Source organism: Hyalella azteca, unplaced genomic scaffold (genome assembly GCF_000764305.2).
Source record: "Hyalella azteca isolate HAZT.00-mixed unplaced genomic scaffold, Hazt_2.0.2 contig11274, whole genome shotgun sequence".
Classification (NCBI taxonomy): domain Eukaryota; kingdom Metazoa; phylum Arthropoda; class Malacostraca; order Amphipoda; family Hyalellidae; genus Hyalella; species Hyalella azteca.
The window spans coordinates 1-20,835 of record NW_025941275.1 but is presented as its reverse complement, the minus strand read 5'-3'; the positions used below and the strand labels follow the sequence as shown (position 1 = coordinate 20,835).

The following is a 20,835-nucleotide window of genomic DNA, read 5'->3' as shown; positions in this document are numbered from 1 at the left end:
AGAAATTCGAAAAAACCCTCTACATCAGTTGTAGATATGGTCTTTACGCATCGAATGATCTGTGTCTCGATGTTGTAGCTTGGAAATCCTAGGAGGAGATAGATTTCTATAGTACCCCCTTTTGTCAGTTTTCTATGAATTTCACGTTTTCTTTCAATTTTTCGAAAAATTCACACGAACAAAAAAAACAGAATTCCGTGTTACATACGTGTACCAAATTTTGAATCGATCCGTCTGTTGATATCCCAGATATTTTTTGGGGCAGACGCTCCCCTTAATTGGAAACTATTCGCTGAAAGAACTAGCAAGGTCGCTGAAACGCTGAAAGGTCGACAAATAAATTTATTATGAAGGTGATAAGTATCGAAGGAAAACATCATAAACATATATTATTGAGTGAAACCTATTCGCTGAAGGAACTAGCAAGGTCGCTGAAACGCTGGAAGGTCGAAAAATAAGTTTATTATTAAAGAAACAATTATCGATGGTAAACATGTATTATTGAGTAAAAACTATTCCTTGAAAGAGGTGCCAGCTTTTTGACGAGAGAGAAATAAAAAAATATAACTCAGTACTCACAGCAGTGAGTGACAGAAAGCGCGTTTTCTGGTCGACGAAAACGTGAAGTCACGGCGGACAGACCGACAGACGGACTGACAGACGGACGGACAGACGGACGCATGGACATGACGAACGAGCATTATATAGCGCCTTTTTTCCATAAATGAGGAAATGCGCTAAACAGTGTTATGGAACTTGTGTGTTTGTTAAACTTGTGTGTGTGGCTCAAGTATAAGAAGTATAAGAAATCATGATATATTTTTAGCGCTTGCTCCATTACATGGAGTTTCTGTTATTTTTTTCATTCGCCGACACGCAACGGCCGTGCTAACCTCTAAACTGAACTCAATTTTTAAAACGATAAATGTATCAGTAAAAAAATAGACGATTAATGGAAAAATACCCTCCTGCTCTGTTGAATTCTGCTTTAAAAAAGAAGGATCGGAGTTAAATAACAATATTGCGTGCGTTGCGTTTTGGTTATTATTTTTGATGACCAAAAATAAAAAGGTGTATTTTTTAAGCTCCTAACTGCATGAAGTCCAAAAGCTGCGAATCGAATTTCGTCTTTTCAAATACCGGAATATCTTTTGCATATTCTACTAACGACGAAAAAACCAACGCTGGAAGGGGTTCGTTTTTAGAAAAATCTCTTTTGCATCCTCTTCTCTGCTGCCGTTGATATTCTGCCTTACACGTCGCAGCATATTGCAGCTTTTACCAAGTCCAACTGAATGTATGAAATTTGTATTTTGGCTACCACGCAGCTAAGAAAGATATTTTGAAATTATTTACTGATGAACCAAAAGGCAATGTTAAGTTAATAATGAACTTGAATGTATACAGTAAACCAGAAGCCCATAGCTGATTCTCAAATAGTTCGCGTCTACACAATTGCTCTACTAATAAAGAATATGCACATACATTCTTATTATAATTATTAATCTCATCGCACAAATTTCTATGTACAAGAAACTGTCATTCGCATTGATCGCAAGTGTGAAGTTATATAGAAGATTTTTCAAACACTAGGCCCGCCCACAAAGTTGGCTGCAGCTCACTTTAAAAGAAGGTGGCCTTTGTGGCCTTGTGATCATGATTGAAACTTCATCCTGGTGTTTTGACGGAAAAAAACAGCGACCGATGACATCCTGCATAGCATTAAATGAATTTGAGAACACCTAGCGTTCAACGTTAGGCAATCTTCGTGGCGACATAAATTCGGGCGACTAAACTGAAAGAAGCGGCACTCGTCCTCCGTAAATTTCCCACGTGTCTCAGCCTAAAGAACGGCCTGCAGGAAACAGTCTTCAACTTCTCCTTGCTTGTCTTCACTGAATAATTTATGGTCTCAGGTATCCAGTCTACGCACCAGTTACAAGGGAAGCCGTGAATGAATGTGTAAGGCCAGCTGAGCTCCTATTGAAAATGTTGTGTCCTTTAACTCATGCATTGAGAGTAGTTTCATTAAATCTATAATTGTCTTTCAATTTAATGAGCACAGCGATCAGTATTGGGAATTAAATTCACTACTTTTCGCACTAAAGTGAATGGAACTTAAGATAAATGGAGGATTTGAGATTTGAAATATTGAATAAATTAATAATTTTGAGAATTTATTGTACGACTGAAGTTCAACGGTCTTTAATTTAACAATAATTCGTTATCTGATTTGTGTAACAAATCAACAACTCTTTTTCATTTTAACGCTATAAGTGTAGAGAAAAAATTACATGTGTGACGGTATGAATATTGTGATATTTTTTTATTTTTAGGAGTACCCTTTTTGAGCACGTGTTATGTTGATAATGTGATTGCATATATTTTTTGGGATCTCGTTACTGTGATATTATTTTATATGACTAAGGAATGTTTGAGCATATTTTTGTTTCGTGACAGTAATATGGAATCGCCTCTAGCTGTGGTGTTCGTAGGATTCAGTTAGTGTCTTTGGACGAGACAAGGTGTAGCTCCAACGTGATTGGTTGAGCCGCTCCTGACCTCGTTATAACGCGCGCTAGGTAGTCGTGAACAATGGAGAGTTTGGTCTCTTTGGAATTAGTTTAAGATTTATTCGCTTTAATGTGCCATTATTTTGTCGAAGGACTTTAGCTTTTGCGATAATCGTAATGATTTACAGTTGTACTGTACTAAGTTAAGTGCTGTTAATACCAATAGACGATACAATCCTTAATTAAAGATGCTACGTCGCCATCTTGCGTAAGGAAGCTAGACATCTTAGAGGTAGATGTATTATAAGAAGTCGATTATAACTTATAGTCGTGTCGTCCAAATGTTAAACTCTTTATTAATATGATTTTATTAGGTGATAGTACTTCTCATTATATTTGATAATGCTTAGTCAATATTCATTGGTCTAGTCTATTGACGAACTGGTATCAACTCAGGTGCTCGCGAGTAATTATCCTCGAGTTATTCTATCTTAAATAAACTTTCACTTATCATTATGTGACCAAAAGATTATATTATGATTCTATTTTGTTGTAATATACTATGTTGTCTATATCTTTGCATATAGACGAATTTAGTAGCCCGTTTCTTTTACATTGTAAACGGGGGTGTTGAGGTAAGCTCATTTTGGCTGAGTTACCCCCTCGTTGTGTGCGCTCGGAAGTTGTGTGTGCTCAGTGGTGCTGGGTTGGGGTGACACGGTTTCGACTCGAATCAGGCAGAGCCAAATTTGGGCTTCCAAGAATAAACTCCACCGCAGTTCTGGGCATAACTCTTAATGAGTTCCTCTAACGGACTAATAACGGCGTAGGTGGAGTTCTTGGATAGTTCCAGGTTTTGGCTGCGTTGGGCGGTTAACAGCCGTTCAAATCGCACCCTCGAGGTAGAGGCTAATAACCTCTGCGCTCGAGTTAATTGTCAGCGGCGTATTGGGGGCTAATACCCTCCAATAGTCATGCTTTTGAGACGTAACTGCCACCCCGTTCCTGTGTGGTTGTTAGCATCTCGGTGCGGTTAGTTCCCGTGCCATTTGCTGTTCATCTCCGTGTTCTTGGCAGTGTATTAGGGCTAGAACCCCTAGTCTCTGCGGCTGGTCGTTGGCATCTTGGTGCGGTTAGTTCCCGTACCATTTGCTGTACGTTTTTNGCATTTTTCGGGAAATTATTCGTAATATCTAGGTATCCTTGAGCTGACCAAGTTGTCGTTGCTGGTGGAGTAGTAGATGGGCAGGAATGCTATCCACAGCACACACGTCGTGTACATCGTGAAGCCGATGTATTTGCTCTCGTTGAAAGACTCGGGGATCTTGCGCGTCTTCCAGGCATAGATCGTGCAGATCAAGATGATGGCTGCGTGGCAAAATTGTGTTCATTTATCCACCTTCTTTATTACAGTCGAGAAAATGTTAAAGTCTGTGAAAGAATGTGGAACATGTTTGGGCATTTGGAACCATGTTTATAATAAATAGAGTAGCTATCAAAGCACGTTCTTCCAATACATATGGTGCAGGAATATCATCTTAAAATTGATTCTTATTTCTATTAGCAAAATCAGGTGATCTCAGAAAAAAAGTCTACTAAAAGGAAAAATTTATCTGGAATGTATTTTGCCTAAATTTTTAAGGAATAAGAAAATAATAATGCCTTTTTAATTTTTCAAAAAGAATAAAATTGCAGGTCTTTCTTGAATATAGATTTGAGTCCACTTTTCTTTAATTCAAAATACATGAGATTGAAAACTATTATGGTGGCATGGAAAACGATTCTAAAACATCAACATCCGGTTTATTTACGGAGAACGAAATCTATTGTGCCAAAGTCAGCTTTATTGCGCAAAATAAAACATAAGTGAGATTGGCGTGACTATAAAAAATGTATCAGTACTCACTGCAGTGAGTGACAGAGAGCGCATTTTCTCCTTGCCGAGTATCATGGATACTCGGCAACGTGAAGTCACAGACAGACAGACGGACGGACCGACGGACGGACATGACGAGCACAATTGCGCCTTTTTTCACATATGAGAAAATGCGCTAAAAATATTTGATGTTCTAAGATATCTTTTATTCCTGAAAGAGTTTATCTCCCCAAATATTTACCCAAGTCTTCAAGTTTAACAATTATTATGATTAAGAATCTTTTGGAAGTTGGACAAAATTTTGTCCAAACCGAAAAACCGTAAAACCTACCAGGAAAAATGTTTACTTTCTCAAATATTTTAATAAGTTTTCAACTCTAGTTTTGTGAATGAATTGTGCGAAATGTGAACGAATTGTCAATCACATTTCAATGGCCAAAAAATAGGATTTGTCAGCCTTGGAAACATTTTATATCTATTCAATTGCCTGCTTCGCAACTTTCTTCTTCATCATCAGTAATCAAGAAAACCTCATTTAAAGCTTGTAAACTAATTGCGTAAAAGACAAATTCAAAGAAAATACATACAAATTTCAGTTGATTGTAGAAAGAGTTAATAAACTTTTTAATTTTTGTCGTTTCAAGGGAAAGCGATGAGATTACATAAAACAACGAGCCTTCTAATCTTGTCAAGCGTGCACAGCCCCGTCTGACAACATCATCACAACACTTGGTTGCAACAAGGCAGCGTATAACGTCACTTTATGCGCGATTATGTCAGGTAAAAATTGCATGTTAAACTCGAATTTGCAGCGTCGAAAGCTATCAGAGGAGCAATCTGCGTCTTCGGCGCCCGGCGGCTCCACTAAACACTTCATTCGAATCTTAAGGGACTTTTTTTACCCGGTGAATATTTTTGTGTGAAAAGAATGGAATGCATTAATTTTCCAGCTTGCATGTGGCAATTATATCGTTATTGAATTCCTACAATGAGATCAATTTGACACAAGTTTGATTACACTTTCACATGGCATCACTATTATTAACGTGCAATAAACTGGTCATTTTTTATATTATGCCACACAAATCTACTCTCTAAAATATTACCCTCAAACAAACTTCTTTACTGAATCTGCATTTGATTAAATTTGCAACAAATTTTCAGTTATATACTACATACAGGTTTTATTTTGTGGCGAACGATTCAGGGATATGGATACTCGGTTAGTACTTCTAACCTAATAACTAATTCATGAATCTTAATCATATACCTTCACATCTACTGATTTAATATAAGCAAAAAGACTTTCTTGTTGAAAAATGATAGTTATTTTGGCTGCGTGATTTAGGTGTTATTGGAAATTCAGGCAACCTTTTTATCGTTATTATCAGTAAAAAAATAAAAACGGGAGGAGTGAGCATTTCATGGATGAAATAACTGCTCAATATTATGGAAGCAATTGTATACAAAAGAATAATAAAAAATCTTCTCACCGGTTAGGTCGATTCATTTTTCAAATTAAATTTCAGCTTATAACTCCTTTAGGAAAGCTCATCTATCCTGCCAGTTCTTGTAGGGTCTCAGGACTCACAATAAATGGTCTCATGAATACCTGAGTCTGGCCGGACTTGCCTGCACTGCGAAAACATTGTCTAGAAAATTGATTTCCTCGTTAACAAGCGTCACTCAAAAGGATTCCATTTTAAAATGAACGATGACCTGCGCTCTTGTCAGCACTTCAATGGCTGTAGTTTAAAAAGATTCGCGAAACAATTTCCATTGTTCTTGCGATCTTTGCTCTCTCGCTCTCTAGTTTCAAGGGATTGGTCCATGCTTGTTAGAGAACTTTGGCGATTACTGATTGTAGAAAAATGAATCGCTTGATTTGAGACAGGAGAATGGGGTAAGTTAGCTTCATGACTCTTATGATGTTCATCTTGTTCATTAAGGCCCCCAGTTCATCAATAGTTTGCACCGGACGATTTTGAGTTAAAGAACTGATGCTCCGGAGAGTGATCATATCTTTGTAAATTATTTTCCATAACACAGTGTTAAAAATATTCAATTTACAGCATAAGACGAGATGTTGATGGTGAAACATTCCTACGTTTTACGATGTTTGCGAGACGAAGCGACCTACATTTGATGTTTCCCCGTATGGGTTATATTTATTTTTCGTTTAATTGTCTTCTGCTTTCCTTATTTGCCATTTTGAATTAAAGTGCAAAAAAATTATTAATTTACAAATTCATGCTAAAATAGCTTCTCTGTGCTTCAATTCAGGAACCGCAACTTTAATACTGAAATGTTAACATAGCATTTTGTGTTCCCGGTAATGAGGTTTGATGAACATGCGAATTAACATATTTTCAACGATGAAATTTGTACAATTAGTTCTATTAAAGGATGTGTGCAAAACGGGATGAATTAAAAAATTATGTATCAACTATTTTTCTGAATAATTACGAATAAACTAGTTTGTATAGCTAGCTTGAAAAATTAAGAATTAATCTTGAAAGTAGGGAACATAATTTTCATGCTTACACATAGGGAAAGCGAATGCGATGAGGTACGAGACGTTGACGCTGCCGCTGCACACGAGAAAGTTTTCGTCGCGGCTGACGCCGAAGTGTACGGCTGCTGGGTAGTTCAGGAGACTCCAGATTGTGATGATGAAAATCTGCAGTGCACGACATTTAAATTTACTTGAAATTTAAAAGCGAAGAAAACTCCACAAAAATTCAACATTTCTCTATTGAAAACGTTTTGGAGACCAGCTCCATCGTCAGTTCGATAAATCTAGAACACAAATACAGTCAGAAAATTAATAAAGTTTGGAGTCATAAGAAAAAAAACAAAAACAACAGAAGTTAAAACCTAAATTTACCGGCAAAGGGCAGAATAACAAAGAAATGCCTATCTATTCACAATTTCTAATGGATAAGAACTGTAGGCAGCATTTAAACTAGGCTTCTCTTTAAAAATATACAATGATTCCAAAATGCGCAGATCGGAAGTACCAGAACTATAAGTTAAAATCTTAAAGTCAGTGTCGGACACCGGAACGTTGCACTGTTCGGCGTGAGTGCGCACAGCCGAATGAGGAGGGCGCGATAGTAACTGCCCAGTCCTATAACTCCTCCCTTGATGCTCAGCGACCCTATTGTAAAGGTTGCGTGCCGTCATTCCGACGTACGCAGATGCACATCGTGCGCAACTAAATTTATAAACTAGGGACGATCGCATGTGAGAAGGGAGGATATCTTTGTACCTAAAAAACGAACCTATTTTGAAATTGTTAACCAGTAAGTAACGAAGATTAATGTCCGGAAAGTATTTCATAAACAAATTTTTTAATTCTCTTGACATAACTTCGGACGCATGGCCGAAGTATGGAAAAGAACAGTAAACCACCTTTCTACTATCAGGCTCTGGAACAACTTCACTGTATCGCTTAGACATGAATTCTTAATCTGGGTAAACACCAGGCCAGAAGGAAATCCATTAAGCGAGAAACGTTGCGCAAAAATTCAAATTCAGAATGCATGGCATGTGAATCTGCGTGTAAATTTCTAGTGAATCTGCGATTCAAGCAATCTAGTGACATTATTACTTAAATTTACTTTCACCAGACACCGTGAAACGGTTCACGCATAGGCATTGTTTAGTGTACCACAACTTTACGTCTCAGTATAACAGGATTTGACTTAAGTTTTCCCACATCTTGATAAAATTTTCCGGATAAATATTGTCACCTGACAGACGACCATGGCGGCGCAGATGCACAGCTGCGAGGTTGGCGAGATAAATGAAGGCCTCTTGGTCGTCTTTTTGCAGCTGTTGAATATCCGAGCTATTCGGTTCGTTTTTGTGAGGATGGCCGAATAAATCATCGTGAAGCACAACCCCAGGCCTAATCTTTGTGCTCCACAAACAACGGCCGTTGGCTGAAAACAAAATACAAACATTCATGGGATGATGCAGGCAAGAGAGAAGCGGTCAATGTGCTGCATTTCTCACTCCCCATTGAAACACAATTCTTTCCTGAATAATTTGAGATTTTTCCGTTCTTTAATTACGAGCTCATCAGTTTCGCTGGAGTCTCTTTTTTAGAATTCGAGTACTAAAGAGTGAGTTGAGTTAAATCAGTAAACTCGTAAAGCACATTTAAGCTTTAAACTCATGCCAATATTTTAGGATTTCTTTATATCATGTTTAGAGTAATCTTGTTCAATGCTGCCATAAAAAAACTTATTACAATAAAAATTGAACGAAAAAACTACCAACGGAAACAACAAATTCCTTGCAATACGCAACAGAACCGCAAAAATCTGACAAGATAATCACTTCAAAAGTTAAAATGTGAACAAATTAAGATATTCTTCAAGTAATGAGAAATTCACTAATCAAATATTCTCATCATCAAATGAACAAAGTGAGCCTGGAAATACGACATAGTTGCACGGTTTAACCCCATCTTTATTTTAAGGCATGTATTCAGAAATACAAGGCGTCAGAACAACTATATGAAAATAAAAAACAGCTGAAATGAAAAATAATAATAATAATAGCGGTTTCAGCGTTTATTAGGCCGTAGGCCTGTCGCCGATTCTTAACTTCGCAGAACATTCACAGCATTTTGAGGTCTCGAACTCGCAACGCACTGCTACAATTCTGCTGTGCCTTAACCGCCCGGCCTCCTTGCCGATTCTGACCAGAAACTGGCGCACTGAGCTGGGATCGAACCCGCGCCTCTCTAGTGCGTCAATCTTGGTACTCTTAACTCTGACCACTGGGCCACCCTGCCCAGTTAGATACTAAATAACTTATTTAACAATAATAACAAGAAATAATAATGATATCGTAATAAATTATCTAAGCCTAAGCATATTTGTGCTCACCTTGAGCACGAAAACAAATGTCATGCAGTACGCGAGGAAGACGCCAGATAAGAGCACATATGAGAGCTCGCGGCCGCTCGCCTTGACTACGGGCGTGTTGTTGTGGCTCACGAACACCCACGCTACCAGCGCCGTGGCCACCACGCCTGCCGACGCGAACAGCATCGGCAAGATGGCGTTCCAAGAACTCAGTGTGATGTATACCTGAGGGAAAATAATAATGTGGGTAATTGTATCAATGGAATGCACCCACGCTACCAGCGTCGTGGCCACCACGCCTGCCGACGCGAACAGCATCGGCAGGATGGCGTTCCAAGAACTCAGTGTGATGTATACCTCAGGGAAAATAATAGTATGGGTAATTGCAGAAATTGTACAAGAACTCAGTGTGATGTATACCTGAGGCATAATAATAATAATCTGGGTAACTGCAGAAATTTTACAATAACTCATTGTGATGTATACCTGAGGCATAATAATAATAATCTGGGTAATTGCAGAAATTGTATACCTCAGGGAAAATAATAATATGGGTAGTTGTATGAATGGAATGTTATTCCAGGTTTTACTGTGATTCTATGAATGACAAAAAAAATAGAAACGGATGAGCCGAAAAAGAATTTGACAGTCTCGGGACGATAAATGGTAGTTAAATCAATAGTATTTTTGTTTGATCAATTGAAGGGCTTTACAGCGCTGACAAACTTCAAAGACGCAATTTCTAAATGAAGATATTCCCTCACCTACAGATCGAACCTAAAAATTTTCAGTGCTCATATTTTGCTATTTACGGCATTAATAACCATATTCCTACCAGTAATAAAAGAAATAAAAAAATTTTCACCGACTTTCATTTCGATTACTGTTCTTTGTTTTCAATTACTGTCCTCGCAGTCACAAGAACGGATTACGATCATATGTCTTGCAAAAATCTTTTCGGAAAAATTATGGTGGAAATGATAAGTAATTGAAAAACACGGAATTTATGAAAAAGACTGAAAGTTCAATGAGAAGTTTCTCATAACAAACTCATGTAATCTGAACAAATAATTGAAATAAGTGATCACGACAGTGCAGTTTCAAGTTCTGAACGCAAATTAGGTAGACTGAAAAGCTTATTTCAAATATTGTACCAGAACGAAGTGATTTATAACCGAATTAGAGAAAAATAGTCATGATGAAATGATCCACTTCTTGTACATGACTGGGGATAGCTCGAGTCATCACATCTCATTCTTAGTACGAAACAGAACTTATTTTTTATCTATTTTCTTCAAAATGACTCAAACATTTGAAAGCAACTCAGTGAGCTACACGAAACTTATTAGAAGTACTTCATGTACTTAGCACAACAAACTTTCAAACTTCCAACGTCAAATTTTAATCCAATGACAACACAATAAAATCATTTGAGGTGGCATCAAATAGGAAAGAGAAGGGCAAAATGCGAAAAGTATTAATTTTGATTCCTCTCCTAGGTGCTTACGAATTTTACGTATAGTATTAACACGAATTGATATTCCTTAATGAGTTTCCGCATGGGTTTCCAGTTTTTGATCTCAAAAATTACGAGATTCCGACTGCGAATGATATACACGGGACACGAACATGATTTAAGTTTTTTACGCATATATGAAATTAAGAACAAGGTATAGGAAATTGATAAAAATAAGAGCTTATTGCACGTATATATTGTTGGTTGATTTGTTAAAAAAAATGTTGTTAATAATACTGAACAAATAGGGCTGATAAGATAATACTGATCGAATAGTATAGATCTACAATTGTATTGTAGATCTACCAATATTGATAAAATAATACTGATGATATAATGATCTTGAAAACGTTTCAAAGTCCAGCTCCATCATCAGATCGACAATCTAAAAATGAATACAATCATATTATAATTATAAATTCTAAGTCAGACATTAAAACCCCAAAAGACATCAAAGGTTAATTAAAGTTTCGATTCAAGGTTGTTTTGTGTTTCAGGTCTTTTTAGGCTTTATGTCTGACTTAGAATTTTGACTTTTAAAACGATTGTATTCATTTTTATATTGTTGAACTGATGATGGAGCTGGACTTCAAAACGTTTTCAATATCGATATGGTGAATTTTCTTGGTGTTTTCTTTGCTTTTAAATTCTTTGTGAACTTGCGATATAAGCAGACTGATAAAATAAGTTCTGATCAGATAATATAGAACAAATAAAATATCGAATAAAACTGAACCCTCGCTGCCAAAAGGTGTATATGGTAGACTAGGCATCAATTAGGATTATGTAATAATTATCTGGATGAAGTGAAAATTAAGAATGTAACAACAATTTGCCTGACGGAAAAGTTTCGACTATAACAACTTAGCGACCGACTGATAGCTCTGTAACGCAGTTTCATCGTCAGTAAACGAAATTGCGAAAAAATATAATCCACCCGGAAAAAACGACTTCAATAAATAAATACAGACTTTTTCTTGTTATTAAGATTTTAAATTACATTCGAGTCTAAAGGTTCAACCACTGATTATTCACAATTCAACAATTAATGTTGAATTTGCGGTTTGATATTCATTTCATTCCATAATGAACTCTAGGGATTGCTTGAATTTCTCAGTAAGCATACACAAAACCAACGCGCACGAATACACATGCAGGTGCAGCAGCACTGCGTTATATCCAAGCTGAATGTTCGTCATTTTAACGCCATTAATTGCCGCACATCGAGCTCAATATTTCAATCTGAGAGCGCTGGTAATGATGAGAAATGTTCAATATACCCGCAAAAATTCCAAATTACCGGGGAGGGGGGGGCGTATATGTTCTAGCCGCTGTCCTGGCCTCGAATGACGGAATGTCTACTGTACTGCTCGGACGATCTCGTATATTTGCTTTAATGAATTCGACTTCTTAACACTTAGACTCCAATTGCTTCAACTTATACTATTATTTCATTTTTTGTACTGTTTTTAAACAGGGTTGCCAGACGGTCATTTTTTTCCGGACAAACTCCGTGATTTAGTTTTTCTCAATTATGTTTTCCGGCTAAAATTTATTATATGGGTACTTCCTAATTAAGTTTTAAATACTGTAAAAAGAAAATAAATGGAATTTTTTTAGCGGAACCTACAAATAAACTAGTATATATTGAGTTATCGGCCTTTTTTGGCCTTTTTTGTTCTCGGATTTGGCCGATTTTAGGCAACCTGAATTATGTATCACTACGTCCTGGAGAAACACATTTCTTGGTACGCATATGTACCACTTTGGAGTCAACGTGTTAAACAACCTTAATGAAATATTTCAAGTTGAATTTCTGGCAAACTCTAGATGTGTGTAAATTATTTTTCATTACGTCGTAAGATCAACTGCACACTAATAAAAAATTTTTTCATGTTCACTAAAATTTTATTTCGGTCTTGATGGGGCAAAACAATCCATATAAAAGAAATTAACTGAAAACAGTTTCTCGAAATGTTATCCAGTGCAATACTACTGTCATCCAGTGTAATATTACTATTTTATCCAGATGTTTTTAGTATTTGGAAACTCGACGCATAAATTCACAATAGGAAACTTCTCATCGTAGAAATGTTTCGAAGCGATTAAGTGTTTTTTTTTTTTTGCCTAAAGAAAGAAATATGGAACTATAATTTGTGAGTCACTTGTCTACTCCTTAAGAAAAATTTGAAGTTGTCAATTTATACGAACTAAGTATAACAAATATGTAAATAAAATAAGAATTCAGCCAGTTAACAGTTAATTGGCGTAATATTGGAACTCATAATCCTTTTTTTCCGAAAAATTCGTTATGTATAAAGCCTTCTGCATAAATATTAAACTTCTGGTGTCAGGGCGGGAATACATTCATTATTCTGTGTCAAGTTGCGTGTTTCAAATAAATATTTCAGTATTACAGGGCTCATGATCCATCACCTGACAGGCAGTGGCTTGCCGGGACTCTGGTCTACCGGCAGAACTAAATGAAATTTCCAGGAAATTGTCCGTTACGATGGACAATTTCCATCGTAATGGACAGAGGACAGTGGCGCGGAATAAACAATATGTCCATCGAGGCGGCGGACACTCACCATTTGTCCCTCCTGATATCGACGCCATCTTTTTCTCGACAAATTTGGCATGACATTAATTATTCACTTACCTTCGCTTCCTTATGAGTGAAGGGATTCAGAATGACTTAAAATATAATTAACGGATTTATTTTGTGCATCACGTCAAAAAAGCCAATTGAATTTCAAATAATTAAACATTAAATGTTTTATGATAAATTATTTAATTAAACGTTCAATATTTTATAAGAAATTACTTAATTAAATATTCAATATTTTATTATCAAGCCATCGCTTAATTACTATTTTATGACATGTACAGTTAAGAACGATAATGAAAAGAACTGAACGCTCCAATCGTACATTGAAATTGAAATGAAACTGTACAAGAATTTTATTTCGTTCAATTCGTCGCAAAGGACGTCAGATACTTTGAATCAAATACACAAAATTCAAGTCATAATCGAATGAAGATGTTTGTTTACTAAGGCGGTCAGCATCATCTGTGTGATCTTGTGAGACCGGCAATCGCAGCCAACAAATGACGTCAACCAAAAAACTTTGAATGGCGTGACAGAAGGCACCAGAGCCCATACTTTAGACCTGCTTTAACGAGAAAATTCTTTGTCATTGAGGGACGGATGGAACAATTTGTACGTATTCTCCGTTCGTCACTCTTATATGCTGATTTTCAGCTAAGTTTGTTTAACTCGAAATCAATCATATCAATGTGGAATTGATACATTTCGCCAATTTGTAATTAGCAAAAAATAATACAACGTTTATTACTAAAGAAATCTGGTAGAAATATATTATCTGGTACTTTAGAAATTTGCAGGCGAAATTTTTCGATGCCTTCTAATGTCGAACAGTAAAATGGTCCATGGTTTTATCTGTTGGAAAATGATTTCTTTTGTATATAAAACTACTCGAAAATAATCCATTAACTGAAACTCAACCTCTTCAAAGGTCTAAAATATTTTTGTGCTCATACAGTTTCATCAGATGTATTTTTCGCAAATGATTTAGCAATTCATTTTTTGGTTAAAAGACGTTCTGAATAAATTTAATTGGTTGCCGCAGCATCAACCAAAACTCCATGTCTCATGTGAAACAACCTAACATTTGCGCAATTTTTGTGTACATTTCTCACCTGAAAATTTTCGTTTTTTTTTGGTTGATGCGAAGGCCAACTAAAATGTAGATCTCTTCAGTCCTCAATCACCAGCAAGTCTTCAAATGCTCAAAGTTCAAAAAAGGTTCAGAAAACAGAACTGATCATGTAAAGCTTTGATATCGAGTTGATTTTGGCTCAGAAAATGTTCCTTTGAGAATAGGTGTCAGTCCTGCTTCCAGTCTCACGTCATTGTCAAATAATATGTACGTTCATATTTATAAAAGATTATGTATTAGTGCTTTGCAAGCAAGCCTGCGAAATTGAGAATTCAGCATGAGTGGAGCGTAAAATATCTGCTGAAATGTGGCAGAAAAGAATGATAGATATGATAGAACAAGAAAAATTCTATGTATCACAATCTTCGATTGAAAAGTAAAATGAATTTGCCTGCTATACATTTTTTCGGAGAGTATTTCGACTCCGAAGTTGGTAACGAGTCGGAATTGAGTTGAACTAGGGGTGTGTCTTGCAACATTTACACAAAATACACATGTATATTATTTTTCAAATAATGGATGCAAATGTTTTTTGTTTATATTTTATGCTATTTCAGAGCCAACGGTATTCCATTATAAGTTTTATTTCCTTTCTCAATCATAACTGTAACGTTAATGTTCGTAAACTAATTTCAAATCTGTTCCATTAAATTAGGTCCTAAAATAATTCCAATATGCTAATCGTGTTTAATATTCTTTTTTCAAGAGCATAAACGTGAAAAAATCACTCCTGGAACGCAGCGCAACAATTCAATTACTTCTCATTTGATTCCGACGCACCAAAAAATTGTCGTCCCACTCCGAATGCCCAGTGGTCTGTTTACACGAACTCCATGGCGCAATAATGAAACTGATTTGTAATTCAAAGTTTATTCAATTTCCCCGTCGCAGAATTGATGAAGAGTTTGCTATCAAAGCCTCGCGTTTTTTCTTTCGAGAAGTCCAAATTAATGATACGCGCTCCGAATCATAAGATAACTCAATTGATATAACATTAGTCGTACTAAACGGGGATAATATTGATACAGAAATTTTAATTTCATATCGTGCACTGATAATAACACTGAAGTGATTAGAACATTTATCAACAAGGTGGCTGACCGAACAGCTAAAGGCTTCACTAACTTGCTTTTGAATGACTGTTACATTAAACTTATCCATTTTTTTGAAGTTATCCCTTTTTGCCTGACTTCATGAGGCGTCGCGAGAACTGAACTCAAACGTTTGAAACGGTAAATATTATAAGGTAATGAGTCTTTTTGTAAACAATTTTAGCTCACAGTACTGAGGTTATTTGAACATTTGAGGTTTCTTCATGTATTATGGAAAAAGCAAAACAAAATTTATTTTACGTTCAACTCGATGTAAATTTCTGTTGAATTAGAAATTAAAACGTTCATTTGATGTAACTGTAGTTTTTTAAATATCCTTCGAGTCTCTTCTTCTCCTCTGAAATTTAAATTTTCAACACCAGGATAATCTCCGTAAATTATGAGGACCACAGGCTTACCTCCGGGATGTGCACGCACTGCGTCTGGTCGGCCGAGGGCAGCTGGAACTGAGGGCAGGTGTCACAGCGATCGTCAACCACAATCTGGTGGGCAGACAATCAAGCAATTGCAATCTATAAATCAAGCAATCATGCAATCAAGTAATTGCTAATAATAAAGACAGCAAATCTAGCAATCACCTAATCTATATATGAAACAAGCAATTCACACAATCAAGTAATTACAAAGTTAGCACATTAAGTAATGGCACAGTGAAGCTTCATTGAACGTTCCATATCATTCAAACCGTAATAAAAATACTATACGGAGTGATCGCCTGTACAAAGTTAAGCTTTTTAAAGCAATCAACAGCAGGAATATAATAATCTTGGCCCTAGCCGCCATAGCATCAAAATAAGCAGTTACTGCAGAAGCCTTAACCAATTAACTCATCAATTTATTTTTGAATCGAATTAACCAGAATTATGAAATATTATTTGAATTAATAAACTATTTACTTCCTGGATTATGAATAAAATCTCTGTGGTCTATGTTTTTTTTCATTTAGACGTGAATAATTTTCAATGAAATGAATATTTTCAATAACTATTGAGCAGTAAAATGTTATGAATTACTCAGCTACAAACAATAACGGTGGGAAAATTTTCTTGCTTTAAAATGCTAGGTAAAATTAAACTAATATTTTTATTCAAGATTAAACTTTAGCTCAATTTTTTTCTCTGGCTTCAAATTAAATTCACAAGATTAAGTTAAACATTGCGATAATTGAAGAGAAAAATGTGTGCCTGCCTCGCTCAATTATTCATGTCTAAATTTGCGGTGGAATTTAATGAGATTATCGTGCAGTTTTGACGCGATTATGAAGTCTAACTTAATTAGCTCGCACGGCCACTAATGATTTCGTTGATTGGAGTTAATGAGTTTCGGAACAGAAATACTTCATTTAGGAAATTGTAATAGGTAACTGATTAAATTTTAAAGCTCTCTAGAAAATTGTATCTTTGGTGAATCTGTTCTATCATTTTTCTCTTTCTCTTCAATATAATTCAATATCAATTGAACGCTCGCAAAACAGTTACAATAATGGGAAAATCTTACATCAATGATGAAAATTTTGTTTTTGCTACATGATGATGTATCAAAAACATGATACAATGCATGCATCATATATATCGTTAAAAATTCGCCCCATTGAAATAGAAATTCAAAACTTTATTATATATCATATATCTTCATTAATTGAATTATCACTTTAAAATTCTTCTCTCGTCCAAGTTTCATTTGCTCGCTTGAATTTAATTTGCATAGTAGAATTTAAAATCGAATTATCTGAATATCAGTTTTAGAACTGGACTCTGAAATAATTGCACCGGAGCTTTTGGGTTAAACAATAACAGCGAACTATATGACTTAATGCCAAATCAGTCGGGACTTCTCAATGCTGGTCTTATTCATTTCGAAACGCCCGTTCCGTAACACTTAAGTTCGGTTGAGTTAGATCAATTGAATCTGCCAAAATAAAGACATAGCAGGGATGTTTGCTTCACCCAGCACACGGGTAACTTTCCATCGGCCCCGAGAAAATCTCTCATCGCCCCAATGATCACCGGGCGGAAGAGCGGCTTGAATAAAAGGGCTTCCAAAAGTTGCTTGTAGAGCGGACTAACTCTTTCATGGACAGCTCTAGCGAAATAAGAAGATTTATTCGAGTTCACGTAACATCGTTCGAATACTTCTGGCCAATTCTGGAATAAATTTTCGCAGATTAAAAGTTTGGAAAGTTGAATTGAAAGGTGGACCTGTGACAGAAGTGGTGAGTTGAGAAGGCTCTACGTTCTTAAACCGATAGCTTGCGTTACTGGAGTTTTAGTTCAATTTTTTTTCACCGTAGCTACTTAGAGCAAAGTATTCCTCACTGTTAATTGGCAAAGAAATAATTGAGTTTAGGTCTTTATAACCTATAATCAAATAAGTTAGTTTCTGGCTCTCTGCATTTTTAAATTCAAGTATCAATATTAGCTGTTAATACACATCAATGAAGAAGCTGACTCTATGTAGATCAAAATTGATATGGCGCCAAGAAATGATTCAACGGGTGCGTTCTTTTTAAAGTCTTCGGTTAAAATTGCGCATTCACGATGTATGTAAAATTCTCCTTGAAGGGGATTTTTCGTGGACAAACTCACTTAAAATGAAGTGGTCAGCATTGTATTTTGGTATTGCCACTAAAACCTTATTACACAATTTTTTAGTGATATTCTTCTACAAAATCTTGACTAGTGTCGATTCACTAATATTTTACACCGTTCTCGACTGCACATATTTGTATGTTATTACGAGAAGTTGCAGGCTGCTCACCTGATAATCAGTGCACTTGAGACAGTGCCAGCAGCAGCTCTCGCCCTCCACCTCCTTCTTGGCCATTTATACAAGCAGTTGCCAGTTACTCACCTGATAATCAGTGCACTTGAGGCAGTGCCAGCAGCAGCTCTCGCCCTCCACCTCCTTCTTGGCCATTTATACAAGCAGTTGCCAGTTACTCACCTGATAATCAGTNTATTCTGCTCAATAAATATCAACGTTAAGAGTAGGGCGTGTAGGGCTTGTTGATGTACTTGCATTTGAAGTGGTCTTCCCAATATTCTGCTCAATAAATATCAACGTTAAGAGTAGGGCGTGTAGGGCTTGTTGATGTACTTGCATTTGAAGTGGTCTTCCCAATATTCTGCTCAATAAATATCAACGTTAAGAGTAGGGCGTGTAGGGCTTGTTGATGTACTTGCATTTGAAGTGGTCTTCCCAATATTCTGCTCAATAAATATCAACGTTAAGAGTAGGGCGTGTAGGGCTTGTTGATGTACTTGCATTTGAAGTGGTCTTCCCAATATTCTGCTCAATAAATATCAACGTTAAGAGTAGGGCGTGTAGGGCTTGTTGATGTACTTGCATTTGAAGTGGTCTTCCCAATATTCTGCTCAATAAATATCAACGTTAAGAGTAGGGCGTGTAGGGCTTGTTGATGTACTTGCATTTGAAGTGGTCTTCCCAATATTCTGCTCAATAAATATCAAGGTTAAGCATTACCAATGCAAGTTTTTATACTTATGTTATAAGGGAAAGCAAAATTCTGATCTGCTGAAAAACCGTCGTTTCAAATAATTCACTTGTGTTATTAGTAGAAAACGTCTTCACTCGAATGAGATTTGTAATTAAAAAATTAGCCCAGAAATATTTTTCAATAGAAGCAAGGTTCAAAGAGTAATAAATGTAATTTGCAGAGCATTTTATGAGTTAGCAAGATTTGTTTTCTTAAGAAAATAAGATGGCAGATTTGTAATAAACCGAGAGAAAACAAAAAATACAAACAAATAAATAACTAAAATTCTTCTTTACTCAATAGAATATTGCCATGAAAGCAGTATGAATAATCTAGGGACAACGCCTTTGTCATAGAGTAAAATAAGTTCTTCGTAAATTAAAATGACAGCCATTATTTGAGCCGCAGGAAATTACATGGAATGACTTGACGACTTTTGAGAGCAAAGTTTCGAAAGGAAAGTCGTGATTACAAGCTTAGCACAGGCGTCGTTTATATGTGACAAGAGCTGCTAAATTTCGCTGAACTTCTTTAGCACTTCAAAATGTGCGAGCAATTTTATCTATATTATATTTCATGTTTTATAAAACCAAATTATAGAATGAAAAATATAGCTGGAGCCACACATTGTTTTCGGGTGAGTTAGAAAAATGTCACATCGAAATGATTCAAAATAAATTGTTTCTATCCAGAAAATAAACCATTGGAAGAAGCTTTAACCAAACATTTGAGCGACAAAAATATGGAATAGTGAACTTTGAAGCTATTTAAAAAAAGGAAGAACTTGAAGATTTCACCATATTTCTTATGCATGAATTTTAATTAAGACGGGAACAACTATTGAATTGCTTCCAAATTTGAATAGTTTTTTTAATTTAAAACAAAACAAAACAAACATATGTTATAATATATTTTGCGTAAAACTTTAAACGCCGTTCCACTGCTGGAATGGTGGCGTGTAACCTTCACTCTGACTGAACTGGTGAGCATCAACTGATATGTTCTCAGTTGAGGAATCTTTCTGACGATGGATGGGAAAACTACGTAGGGGGACCAATGGAGTGGTCCCCCTACGAAAATCTGTCCTGCGAGTTTGCAAAAGTGCACCATTACCGCAGGAATTGTTTCATCATATTTTTAACCCGATTTACATTATTAAGTCAAGAACATTAATAGTTTAAAAAAAATGGGACTAGTGCTTTGAATTGTTGGTCTATAAAAAGCTTGCTGGCACCTACAAAATTATTCGCCGTTTCAATTTGGGGGGTAAATAATTAATAAATCTGATTTGCGAGTGGAAATTCTAACTTTAATTTTTACGGGCTTGTATAATTTCAAAGGCAATTTCATAAATTCATAAGAAGAAGCAAGTTGAATAAATAATTTTAAAACTTTATGCTTCCAGTGGCTAAAATAAAAGTTCAATTAACTCTGCGGTTTCTAAACCCGAACACTGAATATATTTCCAGAACAAACAGGAGAACACATGTAAGCTTAAACTGAAACACCTGTAGCTTGAAACAAAACAAGTTTCAAATATAAGATAGAACCAATAAACGGAGCAACTCACCATAAAACCAAGGATTCCTTGTGTTAGTTTCGACGGTAAGATTTGTGAAGTATTCTTTGAAGTTCCTGACTGCATTGGCTTGTGGCTGGACTGATAAGGTGCCTTCCACGACCGCCTCATTACCTGTGA

At 36.0% G+C, this 20,835-nt stretch overlaps 1 protein-coding gene across 1 annotated transcript; it reads right to left on the bottom strand.

The window, feature by feature from the left end:
* Window positions 1–403: 403 nt before the first annotated feature.
* Window positions 404–20,827, bottom strand: LOC108680633 (metabotropic glutamate receptor; the record flags this gene model as incomplete). Its single annotated transcript, XM_047882761.1, has 11 exons — window positions 404–439; window positions 3,727–3,881; window positions 6,934–7,069; window positions 8,145–8,336; window positions 9,291–9,494; window positions 9,549–9,626; window positions 16,039–16,122; window positions 18,398–18,454; window positions 18,737–18,764; window positions 19,044–19,092; window positions 20,707–20,827. Coding segments are annotated over 11 exons (1,140 nt in total), but the record flags the coding sequence as incomplete, so codon positions are not given.
* Window positions 20,828–20,835: the final 8 nt, after the last annotated feature.